General features: G+C 39.6%; 1 protein-coding gene across 15 annotated transcripts in view; it reads left to right on the forward strand.

The window, feature by feature from the left end:
- Positions 1–16,479, forward strand: part of CAND3 (tobamovirus multiplication protein) — a 41,102-nt gene extending 24,623 nt beyond the window's left edge. Inside the window, exons 3-13 of one of the 15 annotated variants that reach the window (XM_020669116.2) lie at positions 1,479–1,512; positions 10,327–10,413; positions 10,546–10,597; positions 11,201–11,375; positions 11,572–11,667; positions 11,966–12,026; positions 14,494–14,558; positions 14,787–14,861; positions 14,951–15,026; positions 15,686–15,855; positions 15,953–16,479. In XM_020669116.2, the coding sequence (XP_020524775.1) occupies positions 1,479–1,512; positions 10,327–10,413; positions 10,546–10,597; positions 11,201–11,375; positions 11,572–11,667; positions 11,966–12,026; positions 14,494–14,558; positions 14,787–14,861; positions 14,951–15,026; positions 15,686–15,855; positions 15,953–15,961 (900 nt within the window). In that variant the 3' untranslated portion in view covers positions 15,962–16,479. The remainder of the gene's footprint in view (positions 1–1,478; positions 1,513–10,326; positions 10,414–10,545; positions 10,598–11,200; positions 11,376–11,571; positions 11,668–11,965; positions 12,027–14,493; positions 14,559–14,786; positions 14,862–14,950; positions 15,027–15,685; positions 15,856–15,952) is intronic. The other 14 variants (XM_020669115.2, XM_011626212.3, XM_088862313.1 and 11 more) reach the window with 14 other exon arrangements.
- Positions 16,480–17,144: the final 665 nt, after the last annotated feature.

Here is a 17,144-nt window from a genome sequence, read left to right on the forward strand (position 1 = left end):
CTTCTTTAGAAACGCCCCCAGCAAAGAACTCATGCACTCTCCATCTCTAAAAATACCATTTCCTCTCTCTAGAACCCCTTCTCTTTTTACTCCGGCCTCTCTCTCTCTGTCTGTCTCTCTCTCTTCATTTTCTGTTGTCTTTGTTTCTCTCTCTCTGTTCATAGATTTTGTTGTGTCTGTGTATATGAATTTTTTGGCACTCGACAATCACCCTTTGACAATCTCTCCCTCCTCTTATCTGTATTCACAACCTCCACCCATTGAAATAACAGTCTCTCTCTCTCTCTCTCTCTCTCTCAATGTTTAAAGAGATATTCCAGTCCATATTGAAATAACAGTCTCTCTCTCTCTCTCTCTCTCTCTCTCTCTCTCTCTCAATGTTTAAAGAGATATTCCAAGAAAACCAGACAAAAACCTAAGCATCAAATCCCCGAACATCCTCTTGCCCATCAGAACCGCCATGATCTCTCCAATAAATAAACTTCGAAATCTCTCTCCTTGACTCAACAAAGCGAAACCAGGGCTATGAGCCATGGCATACACTCGGATGAGAGAGAAAGGGCACTATAGAGCAACCCATCAGTGGAAGTCCATATGGTAAGTTTACTCTCGCTCTCTCTTAAAACTTGTGTTCCAATAGAGCGATTGTCGGGAGAGAAATGTTTTTTGCCCCCAGTGGGGGGGGGGGAAGAGAGAGTTATGCAACATTAGAGTTGGGAGAGAAATGGGGGAGAGAGAGGAAGGTACTACAGGAGGAGAAAAAGAGGCTAATGGGTCCCTCAGCATGCAAAACAATAATTTCCCTGGATTGGCATATCCTGGATTTGCCAATTCTAATTCTTTGTTTGGAATTAGCATTTCAAGGCTATGAGCCCTTTCAGGGATTTGCATGTCCAGGATAGGGTGATGAAAAAGAAGCTAAACATGTTTTTCTAGCTGATATCCAGGATATGCAAAACCTAGGATCCAAATGGGCAAGAACAGCTTAAAAATTGATCTCTTTGATTGAATTGGATTCATTGTGTTTCTAATTCTATATGACTGGCTCTTTTGGTTGAATCAGTTTACAGCTAGCTTGTTTGCAAGAAGTATTCAGGTCAATATTTGTTTGAGTTCTGACAAAGATTAGCATTTTTGTTGAGCTGGATGAAAACTGGTAGTTTCAGTTATTTATCTCACTCACAAGATGGCAATGTTTTCTGGGTGGGGTATAGAGTGGCATCAAAAGAAGCCACAAAAACATGTTCTGGCTGTCACCTAATATGCTGCTCCAATAGCGCTGAAATGTGTCTTTGGGCGGCATCTTGATGAGACATTATCTGGCAGTTTTGCTAGAATCAGTTTATTCTATGTATGGCACGCATGTATCTTGTAAATTCATTTCATTAAGCGATGCATCCCTTTTTATTGCGAGTTCATTTGCTTTCAAAATGTCAGAAGTTTTAAAAATTCTGTTTTGGATGCCTGTTTTTGTGCAGGTGTTTCTTGTCATGATCGGCTCTTCTAATGCAGGTGAAATGCTTGCATAGTTCATGATATTAAAATATTATGCTTAAGCTTACCCAAGAAGAGGATTTTCTTACTGTGTTGTAATTTTTAGTAATGATCTAAGAGGTACACATATGCAGAGTGGAATTGTATTTTCTTGCAAGTACGTTTGTTTGTTTTGTTATTGAAACAATACATAAAATATCACATGGCAGAAAGTCAGTGATTATTATATATTTTGAAACTGAGGTCACTTGATCATCTTGATGCATGGTCACACAACAAAAGAACATGTAGGATCTCATTTCTTCGGCACAACATAGAAAAAGTGAATTGGGGGGTATGCCTATGGAACTCAATGTTAAGCACTAAGCGGGCTCATAGTAGATTTGTGATGCAGGAAAATCTCGCAAACAGTATCTTGAGAAATTGCAATAATTGAGGAAAATAAAAACTAGGGTAAAGGGAGAACCATCAACAAATCACAAGACTCACAAAGGAAGCACACAGATTTTTGTAGCTGAGAATAAAGTTCTCAAATCCCACGCTGGGGTTACATCCTCCCCCTTTTATACGATACATATGCCCATATTTTTCGAAATTTAAAATCTGCCCCCAATATTTTTATGTTTTACATTCATGTCCCATTTTTTAAGAGCATATCTACGTTTCAGTTTTATATGTTTTTATACATCGGATCGAGCTCAAACTTGTGTGTCCATACTTCTTCTCATTACGCATCTGCAAAAAAAAGAATAATTAAATAAAATAAAATTACCAAAATATCCTATACACATTTTAGGGGTGGTTGGTCCTTTCCCCCCCCCCCCCTAAATGTTAACTCTATTAAGCTAAAATTGAGTACAAAGGGAGAGTTAGGAGGGGGACTGGATACCCACACATGGGTTTTGCCCCAAAATAGGCTACCCACAGATGGGTGCCCTATACAAAATGCATAGATAGGCCAAAAATGCTTGACATAGCTGATTTGAAACCATAAAGGAGATCAAAGCCATGCTGAGATAGGGAAACCAAACAAAAGCAGTTCCCAAAGAGTGAATCTGGTTGTCTTGAGATAAGGTTGCGGCTACCTTGGTAAGGAGTCAGCATCACCATTTGCTTCTCTCATACGTGATTCCACGAGATTAGTGGAGTCCTACTGAGTTGACGAATTTCTCAAAAATGCTATCGAGCCTCCAAGGCCAGAGTGCTGAGCCTGGGGCCCAAGATATCACACAAAAAGAATCACCTTCAGTAGTTAGAGACTGACTCCAAGCGAGGGCAAATTTTTTTAGTCCTTCCCGAAGGGCTGAAGCTTCAGCAACAATGGAATCTGAGAGGCCTATAGGGATGGAAAAGGAGCAAAGGATGTTGATGTCATGGTCTCGAAACAAGCCGCCAATGCTTGCATGGCCACGGTTTCCGAGAGAGCACCCATCAAAGTTTAATTGACCCTCTTTGGTTGGTCTCCGGAGAGAAGAGCGAGGGAGCCTTTGAGGTTTGAAGAAGAGAATGGAGGCCAAATTGTGGAGAAAATCAGAGTGAGAGGTCGTGGGTGGCATAGAAAATAACTGCGGCTTTAATCTTTTCTACTAGAGGTTCCATGGATGATTTTTGGCTTCGAAAGATTCTGGTGTTTCTTTCATTCCAGATTACCCAAAAAGTAGCTGCCACTGATGACTGTCATAGCCGAGTACCAGCTTTAGGCCAAGGGGTTGAGAAAGTTGAGCTAAGAAGATGGGGGATATTTGGTGGAGTTACCCACTGCCATTGGAATAGCTGAAGGAGTTCAGCCCATATGGACGAGGCCATCTTACAATGGATGAAAAGGTGGGCATTGCTCTCCTCTTCTTCAGTACACATGATGCATCTATTGGGGATTTGGAGTCCCTTTCTTTGTAACTGGTCCACTGTGAGGCTCTCTCAGAAGCAGCTATCCAATTGAAAAATTGAATCTTGGGGGGGACAAGAGGGATCCAAACGTTAGTCATAATTGTAGCGGGAGTGTGGGTGGGGCTTTGGGGTGGGCTAGAGATGAGTAAAAGGAAGCCACCGAGAAGTTCCCCGAATGATTTGGGGTCCCAATGAGACTGTCCTGGCCCTGGTGAGTAAAGAAAATTGCGTTTAGGGTGTTGGAAAGATTTGTAAAGTCCTGAAATTCAGAGTCGGATAGGGGTCTTCTAAAGATCCTGCCCCACAGCCTCCTATTGCCCAACAACTGAAAGTGGGATTCGACCGTTGCGTTAGGATCTCAGGCCAGCAAGAACAGGCTGGGATGAAGGTCCTTGAGAAGTGTGTTATCCAGCTAAGGGTCAATCCAGAAAAGAGCTTTGTCGCCCTGCCAAGGCCTATATCTGATCTTGGATTGAAAGTGGAGGTATGAGTGCATAAGGGATTTCCAAATTCCAAAAGTGTTGTTGTGGGCTCTTCGGGAAGGGAACCAAGAGGGGTCGGAGCTAAGGTATTTGGAGTTGATCACTTCCTGTCATAAGTGGTTTCTTTGGGTGGCTAAATGCCACCCCACCATTTTCCAAGTAAGGTGAGGTTATTGTCTTTGAGATTGCATATGCCCAGCCCTCCTAGAGATTTAGGTTTGCAAACATTAGACCATGAGATGAGATGGATTTTCCTATCCCCATTACTTAACCACAAAAAACTCCTCATTAGTTGCTCCAGTTGATGAGCCACTGAGGTTGGCATATGAAATAACAACATCTGCAAAATAGGGATGCTAGAAAGAGTGGCTTTGATCAATGTAAGACGACCAGCTGAGGATAAAAATCTGTCTTTCCACCTCGCGAGCCTTCAGTCAAATTTATCTATGATGTGGCTCCATAGGTTTAGTTTAGGCTTTCCTAAACATAGAGGTAGACCCAAGTAGGAGGAAGGCAAACATCCGAGTAGCAACCCCAGCGAGATGCGAGAGAAGACTAGGGAGGGGTCCACTACCACTCCGATCATCTTAGATTTTGCCATATTTACCCCAAGGCCTGTTTTCATTTCAAATAATTTGAGGAAGTGGTGAAGAGTTTCAAGTTGCTCATGGGAGACCTCGCAAAATACCAAGGTGTCGTCAGCATATTAGAGGTGAGAGATCAGTGGACCCAAGTTGCTGATTGTGAAGCCTTTGAGCAAGCCAGCCTGGTATAATCGCGAGATTGATCTACCGAAAATTTCAGCAACTATCGCGAACAAGAAAGGGGAAGGGGATCTCCCTGGTGGAGTCCCCTAGATGAAGGGAAGAAGCCTTTGGGGGAACCGTTGATCGAAATAGAGAAGTAAGGGCCTGAAATGCAGCCTTTGATCCAAGCACTCCACCAAACTCCGAAGCCCATACGAAGGAAAGTTTTGTCAAGGATGGACCAATCGACATGGTCATAGGCTTTCTCTCAAAAGATCTCTTGATCTCTTGGCCCAAAAGATCTCTTCTTACTTTAAGAGTAGTTGCAACTCGAACTTGGCATGGGATCAAATCGATCTCTCATTATCTGCAAGAGGGTGGAGCTCCTCAGTGGAGTCCCAAAGTTGGATGGTGTGAAGGAGGAATGCCTTTTGGGGTCGAAAGTTTCTTGGCAGTTGGGCACTCCAGGGTTTGAGGGATCCCTTAAGGTGCTAAAGCTTACTTTGGAGTCGATACCTTGCATAACATTGGACATGACTAGAGAAAGAGTTCCACTAGGTCTGAATAAGGTTGGGAAGGTAGATTTCCTTTAACCAAGCCAATTCGAACCTGAAAGGTTTGGCGGTACGATTGGCTAGAGATGTGTCCAACATAATTGGGCAATGGTCGGATGTGGGCTTGGTGAAGGCAAGAGAATGAGATCCTGGAAACTTGGCATCCCAGTCCAAAGAGATGAGATACCTATCTAGCTTGCAGAGGATAGGGTTGTCAGAGTGATCTGACAAAGTAAAGGAAGCTCTTTGGAGGGGAAGGTCGATTAGTTCTGACCTTGACAGAAGATTAAAGAAGTCAATCTTGATTGGGAAAAGGATGAATTTGAGTTCCGCTTAAACAATCATCTCGTGGTGTTGAATTTCCTCCGATGCACCAATAATGGGGGGAGAAGGGAATTGATGCTTTTCAATTCGTTCCAGAAATTGGGTTTGAGTGAAGAGCTGTTGAGGTCATAAATGGCTGTGAATTTCCAAGGGAAAGTGTGATACTCTCATCAGGCAGATGGATGTTTAAAAAGCCCCTACATTAGAGGAGGACATGTTGTGTACGGTTGGGTCCCAAACCCAAATATCCCACAAAGCCCAAGGTCTAAAGACACCCACGGACAGGATCTGGACCCCCAAAGCTGGCGAACAAGGGAAGGGTAGAGCCGGGGAGTTTCGTTTCAATCAATGCTAAGACAGAGGGGGAGTGAGGGAGGCAAAGCTGAGAACATTACTGCGTTTTTGGGGTTCACCCAAACCTTTAATATTCCAAGTTAGAATCTTCATAAGGCACGGTGAGGAAGGGGGCCAATCTTGATGACCGTCAGGTTGAGGGGCAATTTGAAGAGGTCTTCTGATCTCTAGAAGTAGTTACCCAGTGGTTGATTCCAAAATGAAAGTTAGCTAGCTCTCTTTCGCCTTTTGATGCAGTCTTGGATTGATGATCTTGTTCTGAATAAATGAAGGCATTGAGAGCCTCCTGAGGTCCATTGTAGGCCACGCCCATGACCTTCATGACTAAGTTAATGTTCCCCTGGGCTTTATCCATGTTGTCTAAGAAACTTGATCCCACTTATATGGGAGAGGACAGGGAAGCACAGTCATTTGAAGACAGGCTTTGGCAGATAGGTTGGGGTGAACTACCTGCTGCAAGGTTTTTCGAGTTGTGGGAGAGAGGGCTTCATGGATATGGTAGAAGGCCGCAGGAAGGGGGAAAGATGATCTGGGACTATTGGGGTTGGGGTAGCGCGGTTCAGAGGTAAGGGTTGAGAGCAGGAAAGCAGATGATTTGAGCTCGAATGCAAAGGGGTAGGAAGAACCTGATGTGAATAGTGGGTGATGAAGGGGAGGGAAGATAGAGCTAAAGAGGAAGATGGAGGTGGGAGTCCAATAAAGTAAGTAGAGCTAGGGAAAGAAGGTTGAAGTTGGGGAGGATGCAGAAGAGGCGGGGGAGTCGGAGGCCGAAAAGATTGAAGGGATAAGGTTGAGATTGAATGAAAAGGTAAAAAGGGAGACGGATAGAGATACGTGGATTCCTAGTATAGGGGTCAGGGGGATGAAAGAGGAAAGGGTTAAGGAAGAGGTGGAGGGGCTAGGAGAGGAGGTGGGGGTAGAGAGGTTGATGAGAGGCAGGGGGGCTAGGCGAGGTATCTCCAGGGGTTGATTGGATCGAGAGTTTGGAACCTCAATCAAGGTTGCGATGGCATGGCCTGATAATACCTTGTTCAACAGACCCAAAAGAAGAAGGAAGAGGGTTGGTGTTGACAAAGGAGAAGAGGCGGATGGGGAGATAGGGTGGGCCAAGGTCGAGGCCAGGATAGGGCTAGAGCCAGATGGGTTAGGTAAAGCGGCTTGCGAGATCACATCATATACCAGTTTGGGGTGCCTGACCGGATTATATCTGACAACGGCCCTCAATTCAAAAGTCATCACATTGATCGCTTAGTTAACCAGTTTGGTTTCGAGTGGAAGTACTCAACTATGTACCACCCTCAAGTGAACAACTTAGCTAAGGCTTTCAATAAAATCCTGTGCAGCGTGTTAAGGAAGTCAGTATCAAAGACAAAAAAGAACTGGCATTAGAAGCTTCCTGAAGCATTGTGGGTCTATCGAACCACCACACGCAATGCCACTGATTCCACTCCTTATTCGCTGGTCTATGGGATTGAAGTAGTCTTGCCTCTTAAATTCAGCTCACATTACTGTGTGTCGCCATACATCAAGGATTGACCAAAGATGAGAGTCAAACTTCAGTATCAAGAATTGGACATACTTGATGAAAAGAGGCTCAAAGCTTAGCAGAATCTCGGACTCAACCAGGGTAGAATGAAGAGGGCCTTTGACAAGTCAGTCAAAGTCTGCTCATTCGCCCGTGGGGATCTAGTTCTAGCCGTCAAAAGGCCGATCGTTATGCATGGACGGTGCAAAGGGAAGTTTAAACTTAAGTGGGAAGGTCCTTTTATAGTCAAGAAAGTCTCGCCAAATGGGGCTTATATACTGGCACATCCTGATGGAGAGGAGGTGATGCTGCCCATCAATGGGCAATATCTAAAGAAGTACTTTCCTTGATATGCTCTCAAAGAGACTCAATACAAAGTAAAAAGGGAAGTACAAATAAAAAGAAGGTAAGAAAAAAGGGAAAGAAGAAGCAAGACAATTCAAACAAAGTTTAACTCTTTTTATTGTATTAGAAGGAGTTACAAGCCAAAAATCCCATTATTAGGGAGGTTACAAATCTATTATGCAGTATTACTCTCACATCAGAAGAAAAGAGAGTAGCTGCGCCGGAATGTTGCTCTTGCATCTGAGGAAAAGAAGACGGCTGACCTCAATCGTTGCTCTTGCATATGAGGAAAAGAAGATGGTTGACCCCTAGTGCTACTCTTGCATCTGAGGAAAAGAGGACTGTTACAGGCCAAAACGCTACTCCCGCCTCAGGAGGGTAGAAGGGTTTTAGATCAAGTATTTCAGACATACAAAGCAGACCTTTCTGGCAAGGAACTGGCCTATGATAGAGAACACGCCCTCTTCACAGTGAGCACCCTTTCAAAGAACAACATGGAGTGCACAGTTGTGCTAGAGGACTTGGCTTCCACCAGGCTTCATAAGCCCGGCCTTACCATTGGTCACCACACTTTGCCTACCCAAGTCAGCGATGTGCATGATAATCATTGCGCATGACTTAGTGTCGTGCATGACCATCGCCATGCATGACTCAGCGCTGTGCGCAACTGTTGTCGCGCGTAACTCATCGTCGAGCACGACCATAGGGGGCTGCGACTTGCCGCCGTCCATTAAATGATCGCCGAAAGGGCATGAGGGCATGGTTACTGCCTCTCACGACGAGCACCGTTTGTGACTTATCACTGTGCGTATTGGATCGCGACTATTCAGATGCCCCGTGACCCTTCGGCATCTAACGTTTATGTGGTCCGGTTTTAGCCATGTTTTGATTCTTGGCTTTTTCTCAACACAAATCATCAACAATTTGCATTAATCCGCCAACTATCCTAGTCAAACTTCTACCAGATCTCATCTTTTCTGTTCTATTTTATCTTACACCATTCTCACGACCACCTCTCCTACCGGTAGTTAATCAAACACAAGTTCCCAGAGAAAGAACTTGCTTTGATACAAATTCGATGTAAGAAAATCTCCATAAAACAATAGCTCAAGAAATTGCAATAATGGAGAAAAGTAAAAACTATGGTAAAGGGAGAACCATCAAGAAATCATGAGACTTTCAAAGGGAGCATGAAGACATTTGCTGCTGAAGTAAAGTCCGGAGTTACTATATATCACGCCAGTGTTACACCTCTCCCCCTTTTATACGTAAAATATATCTTAAAAAAATAAAAGACAAATTAGACCCCTCTTTCCTATTCTTATCTGAGTTCCAACCAAGGAAACATAAATCTAATCTAGCCCCCATCTCTCTAATTCTTGCATGTAGAACCAGACTCCCTACTTATTTGAATGGAAACCTAAAGCTATGGAAATGACAGTCTTGCCCCTTGGTAATTAAATAATGACCTATCTACTTTCCTCTATTTCCTAAATTATCCTAAAATCCCTATAAAACTTAAATTAACCCAATATAAGCTGATATATTTAATATTAATTCTCTTTCAGTGAACCTCTCTTAATTTTGACCACTCATGCCTAAATCTATGACTTTTCCCGCCCATCACCTTGATACTCCTCGTCAGCATGGATATTGGTTGGTGGACCTCTGTTCTTGAATATTACTAGACCCACTGTGTGGAAAAGAAAAAATCGTAGAAATATAAGTGGTTGGTTGGTTTGTGCTTTATCCAAAAGCATATGCATTTGATCTATATGTTTGATTGACTCTAACCCATTGCCTTATTGCTTTTAGCCTTAATCTTTTGTGGACTATCATATGGCATTCTGTAAATGGAGTACAACTCATCTCTAATTCAGATAGGAATCATGAAGGTCAAATGATAGGAATGATTCTATTGAAGTTCAGTAGTTGAAGTTACATAACCTTTCATTGTGTCTCAATGTTGATGAAGAGGTTATGAATTTGTTTTTTGTTGAAACAGCTGTTGGTGACTAAGTTTGCGAGTTTTCATAATTGTTGTCAGACATTGCTGTGACCAATTGCAAATGGTGTCCAGTGTTGGTTGCATTCCTTGCCTTTTACAATGTTGATGCTGTGTTGTGAGCATGCACATTTTGCCAATAAATAAGAAAACAATTTTGCAAATCTCATTCTTGTCAGAGAAGCCTGACTAGATTAGTTGACAAGTCATACTAATTGTGTTTTTCCTTTGGATCCAATTTTTCCTTAAATGGTACCCTTGGTTCCTTGGTATTTGTGCCTCTATTGAAGTTGTTGAAGTGGGTAGGTTGCTTGTATTGGATGGTAGAAATGGTAATGTATCATAAATGTTAAAATTTCTTGATTTATTTTTAACTTTTCTTGAACTTCTTACATTCCTAACTTCCATTTTGTTTGATATTTGAGGACTTAAAAAAATTTTCAGGTTAACTTCAGTCTTTGCATATCCTCTAGATTCTGCTATTAGCAGCTTTCTGTGTTTCATGACTAAAATTAGATAGCTTGCATTTATCTGCTTAAATCATTTGTATATAATTCGAAGATCCTTAATTTAGTTGTGCCTATTGCTTCTGAGACACCTTTTCTTGCAGGTTACTTGATTTACTTTTTGTCCAATGTTATTGCTAATTGCAATGGATGGTTTTGCTGGCTACATGCATGTGGATTCATTTTAATGGGTAAGTTCTTGTATGTTATGTGGCATGATTCTTTGAGTCAAGCTTATTATTCTCAAACCTTCTTTTAACTAGGACCTGTTATTTGCTTTATGTGGCCTCTAACTTTTATTCATGTTCCTTATTTTATTGCAGCCTTCCCTCAAATTCTGTTTCTTGGAGCATTTCTTCTGCTTCTATCTTTCTGGTACATTTTAATCTGGAACTTTCTTTTAACATTTAAGAGCCGGATTTTTTGCACATCTCTGTTTTCTGAACAATTTTATCTTTTTTGTTGTGTTACTTAAAGAATGTAAGCGCATTACTCTTGAGGTCTGAGGGTAGATATAGATGATCTCTGCAAGGTCTGGTAGTGTCTTTGTAAAGAGACATCATACTACCCAGCATTCTGGCATAAGTTTTCACTAGGTCTTTAATTTGATGCAAAAGTTTGGATTTATCCCTGCCAGTACTTGTAGGAATGTTGATAGAACTGAAAAGTCTTAAAATTTTATAATCCTAATTCTCACACATTGACATTTCTCAAATTATGAAATTGGATCTACAGCTTGGAGGCCCTTCCCTGATTTATCCGAGAATCCTTGGGTTTGTTCTCCATGTAGTTTCCGTCCTTTTCGTTTGCTCCAACTACATAGTTTATCAAAAGTGATGGACTTTGTCAATTTTATTTTTGGTGCAGATTTTGCTTAAATAATTAAGAAAAAATTTATCTGCTACCCAATTTCATCAATACTAAGGGAATATAATGTTATGTTGTGTTCTTATGCATTTGATACTGGTGGTTAAATAGGGTTGATCTTTGCCATCAGGCAATTGATGAAGATGAAGAGGACAAAGATGACCAAGTATACCAAGTACTGCTGGAAAAGACAAAGAACAGAACAGGCTCTACATCAGCAGAAAATTATAGAAAATGTTGTTCTTGGCACATTCATGTAGGCAGCCGACAAAAATTTGTGATAATGGTGTGTATGGGAGTAAATACATGTTGACTTAGTTTCTTATCTCTGTCAAAATATTAATCTTATTCAATGTTCCTCTTATGCTCTTTATTTTGTTTTCAAAGTTTGGAGAAACTACTTAATAAGAAACATACTTTAGGGATGATTAGGTTTCATTATTTGTCTTGTGTGACATTCTGACTTGGTTTTTATGTATCAGGTCCTTGTGCTTATTTTGGTTCTGATGGTCGCATTTTCTGTACTAATTTGGGTTGGTATGGGTAAAAACCCAATCAATTCTTCAGTTATGGCTCGGGTAAGAGAGTGTGTATATGATCTGAGCTTCTGATTGTATGTCTTCCAAATTTTTTTACACTTACCTTTTATAATTCTGGTTTCTTTGTTGGTATTTTACGGGATACACAATGATATTAAAAAAAAAAAAAAAAAAGATTTTGTGGGTTATACTATAAGAAAGTTGTAATGTTGTGCCATCAATTCCAATTGCTTGATTGTCAATGTCGGGGAGATTATGTATCCTTCAATCAATTCCATAATGCTTCATAAATGAAGTTTGGAAAATAACTTGCATCCTAATATACTTCACTGTGCAGATATATTCATATATACTATCCGTAATAACCCTTCTCGTTGGAGGTGGTCTGGCCTGCTATGGTAAGGATTCTTTTGCTTCGAGCATTAACTAGATATTCAAGTTGACTGTGGTAGTGGAAAGTGGTGATGAGCAATTTTATGATTTGCATCAAGCATTTAATAGGTTTCTTGATAGACGAATTTATGGTGTCTCTGGCTTGCAAGAGATGAAGAATAGGACCAATTATTTTCACAAAAGAGTATCGTCTAAGAAAACATTATTTGTAGTTACTGAAATCTGGATTTAGTAGAAGGTCTGGAACTCCTATTATCCATTTTAGCAGGTAATCTGATATATTTAAGGGAACAGTTTAAATACGGTCCTATTAAAATGCGGGTCGTGTCCACTAATCCATCTTAGAGTGGATTTAGGATCCTAAGTCACACTGATGCATTCCCACTTTACATCCATGTGCAACTCAAAAAATAATACAAGATCTGATGATCTGCAAGGAATTAAAATGTACTATGATGAATGTTCCAGAAATTTTGTTTAAAATAAGTCTATTTTATGGTTCGAGATACTATTTTTTTTTTTCCAGATTTTGGTGGTCGAAATTATCAACCTATAAAATTTTCATTCCAAAATTCATCTCTAATATGGATTTTTGAAGGAGACTGCATTTGGATCGGTTGGCTGACACCAAAATCCCACCATATATCTGAAAGGCATATAATGAGGACCACTTGAGAACTTCAGTATCATAAGAAGTATTTGCATAATAACTATTCTGTAATGTTGGGCCAAGTAACCATACAAGTACACAATGGGTAGCTTCATTAATTTTTTTCTACTGCTCGGAGTCCTGAATCAGATATCGTTCAAGCAATCTAGCACAAGTGGCTTGGTGTGAATTATCCTTTTCGAGTTACTTAATACTTATGTATTATGGGGTAAATATCATATTATCTTGATGTTACAATCTTTCTAGCTCAAATACATTTCTATCCATTGATATGCACAATTTGATAAAGGATGCAGCAAATGATGTTAAAGATTTTAGATGTGTCCTATACATTTGATGCCCCCTCCTACGTATGGGAATTACTACAAATTAACGGGTATATTTTGACTAAACCAGTGTGTTCATCTTCACTTCAGTTTGGCCAAAGAAGCAAAAGACTAGGTCTTTGACCAATAGGCCGAAGCTATACTAGTATAAATTCTTTAGATCTTTTGGCTTCTTTGGGTAAAAAGACCTGCAACCCTGTATTCTTCAAAGAGAGAAGGTTCACTCCAAATGATTTTACATATTAGATTTGATTTAGTAGTACTAGCCAACCCCAAATAGTTGGGAAAAGGCTCTAATGATGATGATGATTTGATTTAGTAGTACCACAAATGTTGATATTAAGAAATATAGCAGTTTATATGAACAACTTTGGTATTAACTGTAAGCTGTTCATACTGAAATAAAAGAGAAAGCTATCATGCTCTTAATATTTTTTTTTTCTATTTTTTTCTTGAATGTTGGGCAGTCAAGAAACAACATGCTCATAGGATGAGTGTAGCTATAATGAGGATGTTGAGATAGATGAGTAGCAAGACAAGAAGGGATAGAATTCGAAATGAATGTAATAGGGAGAACTTAGGTGTGGCTCCAATAGGCAATAAGATGAGATAGAGTAGACTTAAATAGGCTGGCCATGTAGAGTATAGACCCAGTACAGTACTGATTAGGAGTTACGAGTTGATTCAAGTGGAAAGCTCAAACATGACAAGGGGTAAAGCCCAAAAGGATATGGTTGAAATAGTGAGAAAAGATATGGGGACTTATGACTTCACTGAGGGTATGGTCCTTGATAGAGCAGAATGACATACTAGGATTTAATATAGCCTACCCCAAATAGTTGGGAAAAGGCTTTGATGATGATGATGATATTTTTTCTTCCATTTGGTGTTTGCCCTCATTTCTGTGTATTCAAACTTTTGAAAGTGCATTCAAAGTCTTGTTGGAATATGAGATGCATTAATCAAAACCTTTTTGCCGGTAGAGAAATTCATAGTATTCAATATTATTATCTTTGGACTTATCAAAAAAGATTGTTAACTTTATGATCTGTACTTCCATTTGACAAACCCTTATCCTCCAGCCCCCTTTTCATGTGCATTTCTTATATCTTACTAGTTCAGTTGCTTTTAACTAGGGCATCCAGTCTTAAGTATTCTATGAAATATAACTCTACATAAGAATATTTTCCTCGGCTCATTATAGAAATGTGTCTTGTGCGTCTGTAGATTTCTTGGTGGACATCTTTCATTTACCTTCATATGTGTTCTACACAAATGTTCCTTTTTGTTAATTTTTTCTTTTTTTGGTCGATTTCTTTTTGTGTTGCTTGTTGGGTTTCAATATTTTTCTCTTATTTCTCATTATGCATAGCCAATTCTGAATAATTTTGATAAATACAGGTTTTTTGTGTCAGTGAATTTTCATGAGTTAATACTTCGAAGTTTTATTCTCCTTTGGCTTGTGATGATTTTCAGGTCTGCTCATATTCTTAAAGATGAGAAGAGTACGTTCAGATAAAGTTTCATCTGAGATGCGAAAGGTATTTGAATTTATTCATGAAGTCGATCACTTTGCGTGAGATTGTTGATATGGCAAGAACATAAACTGGCCATTGACAATGTGTGAACCATCTCTTGTGTATTAGGAATCCAATGTTGCTTCTTCATAGGTATCATAGATATTTTGTGTAAGGTGACGAATGGCTACCTTTGATGAGCTATTGCTCTTTGCTTATAGTTTCAAATTGACAGTTTATTACTTGACGTAGGTGGCAGGTTTAGCAGCAGCTGCTGTTGTCTGCTTCACTTCATGCGCTTTAGTAGCTCTTGTTACTGATATACCTGTGAGTTATGACAGTTCCTCCCTCCAGGAAAGGTTATATGACTCTGTATGAAGTGGCCTTTAGTGAAGTCCCCTTCAATTCTGATGCAGGTTTTAAATTCTTGGCATTCAGATGATGCGCATGGCATATACTCTTCGTTTATTACAACTTTTTATTATTTCATAGGTAAATTCTTTTACATTTACATATCCATATCCCAATGTTAGCTGGACCTCAAATCTCTCTCTCTCCCTCTCTCTCTCTCTCTCTATATTGGCTTTGCAGAAGAGAATAAATAGATGAAATACTACCCATCTATAACAAATTAAATGGCCATTTACATTGGCTAAATCCCACAAAACCACAATTCTACAAAACCTATTGCGTAGGATTTCTATTTGAGGAAATCGAACAGTATTTTAACACACTGTAGCAAAGATTTTGCCAGCCCAGGATATGTTGTGGATTTTCACTGGTAACTTTTTTGGTTAGGATCTAGTAAAATTCTCATTCAGTTGATTCTCATTGACATAAGAGAATAAAGGAGCAAGATAATAAGTTATCCCCTTGGCATCCAGTTTAGCAGCCCTGATATCAAGAACAATTTTTTCTGGACAATGCATGCCTGAAAAAGTTCCTTAACGGTTGCTAAACCGTTGCTAGACAATTACTGTATGGGTGGGTAAGCGACCATTTAAACCAGTGACATTTTAATGTTATAGCTTTCCACGCTAGCACCCTAATCACATTTCACCTTACTGTTGTTGACAATCCATATCTTTGTCTTTTTTTCAATCAGTTCTCTTGGTGTGATCTTTCTTATATTAAAATAAAATTATATCTAGGTTCATCGATTCCATCGATTGTCATATTATGGGTCATGAGAGAAGCACCACCACGACTCGTTGCCAATAGGAGCACTCCACCCCGTCCAGTTATGGTAATTCGAGAATCGAGGACTCCATCTCCCTATCCTCACCATTGGCTTGCTGCCACCACGAGCTCACAACCTCAGGTTTATTCATGATACTTGCGCTTTTTTCTTTTATTGGTAATGTGATTCTGATTCATTCATTGAGTAAACCACAGCACTCATGATACTACTGTTTTAGCTTCGTTGATGTGCACAGGGAGTGAACTTTCAATGGAAACGTGAACATAGTTCATATTCTTGCAGGCCGCAAAAGGTAGCCCAATATGACTTAAAACTTAGGCAGGAATCGTTAACGCTTGGAGGTTATTTTGCAAACATAATGAAGAAAAGACGACCACCACTATGATAAAAGCATTGCCGACACAATGTTCTCGAACTGGGAAGGTTTAATGAGGTCACCAGCAATGCAAAAAGTTGGGACTGCCTGTTCTGATGGGAGTTAATATCCCTGCCTTTAGACATAGTGGTGTTCTGTTAGGAATAGAAATCTGGTCCTGTAGGTCATGTTTGTAAATATACTAAATTTCTCCTTCATTTTATATTGTCCTTCAGTTCAGTTGCAGTGAAGCTATTTCCAAATTCTTAGCCTTGGTTTGACAATTTTTCGGTGATTGGCCTCTTGATAAACATAAATCTCCTCAATGTGGATATCAAAATCGTTTTGAATTGCGAAAAAGAAAATCAGATGATAATTTTTATGTGAAATGTCGAATTTTTTGTTGAAGGCCAGATTTGTGACAAACTCAAAACCAATTTGTGGTCCATATGTTTGCTTAGTTACTGTGAAATCTCAAATCCATGTCAAAATTCAGCAAAAAGCTATAATTACATTATTGTGAGGAATTTGATGCCTATGTCATAATAATTGTCGTTTGGGTGCTAAAAGTAAGTTGTTTGGTCAAGCATGCAAATTCTCTTTCCTATAAAAAATTCGAAAACCTGTTGGGTGTATTACGCGATGATTTTACTAAGGTACTGTCACCAATTTAAAGCATCTCATCACATTTTTGCAATGGAAATTTGTGGCTTAATAAAATTCTCATGAAATATTTTTAGTAGTACCTTTGAATTTTATGTTACAAATATCATCTTATATTAAATAGTTGGAATTGTACATAAAGAAATCATTTACTTTTTGTACAAGGAGGTCATAATCACTCGTCTTTAAAAATGTCCAAAATAATTTTCTTGTATTCTTTACTTATTTTGAATATCGAATAGAACTCTTGATATCACATTATAGCTCCACATGCCCTGACCATGGTGCGAAGAGCTCCATTCCCCATGCTGAATAATTTCTTTATATCGCATGTGTCGGTGACTCGAAGCTTCATCCACTCTTTTAATTCCATGCAACATACATTTGAACT

This window comes from Amborella trichopoda, chromosome 3 (genome assembly GCF_054954075.1).
Source record: "Amborella trichopoda isolate Santa Cruz 75 chromosome 3, AtrichopodaSantaCruz75HAP2 v2.0, whole genome shotgun sequence".
NCBI classification, from domain to species: domain Eukaryota; kingdom Viridiplantae; phylum Streptophyta; class Magnoliopsida; order Amborellales; family Amborellaceae; genus Amborella; species Amborella trichopoda.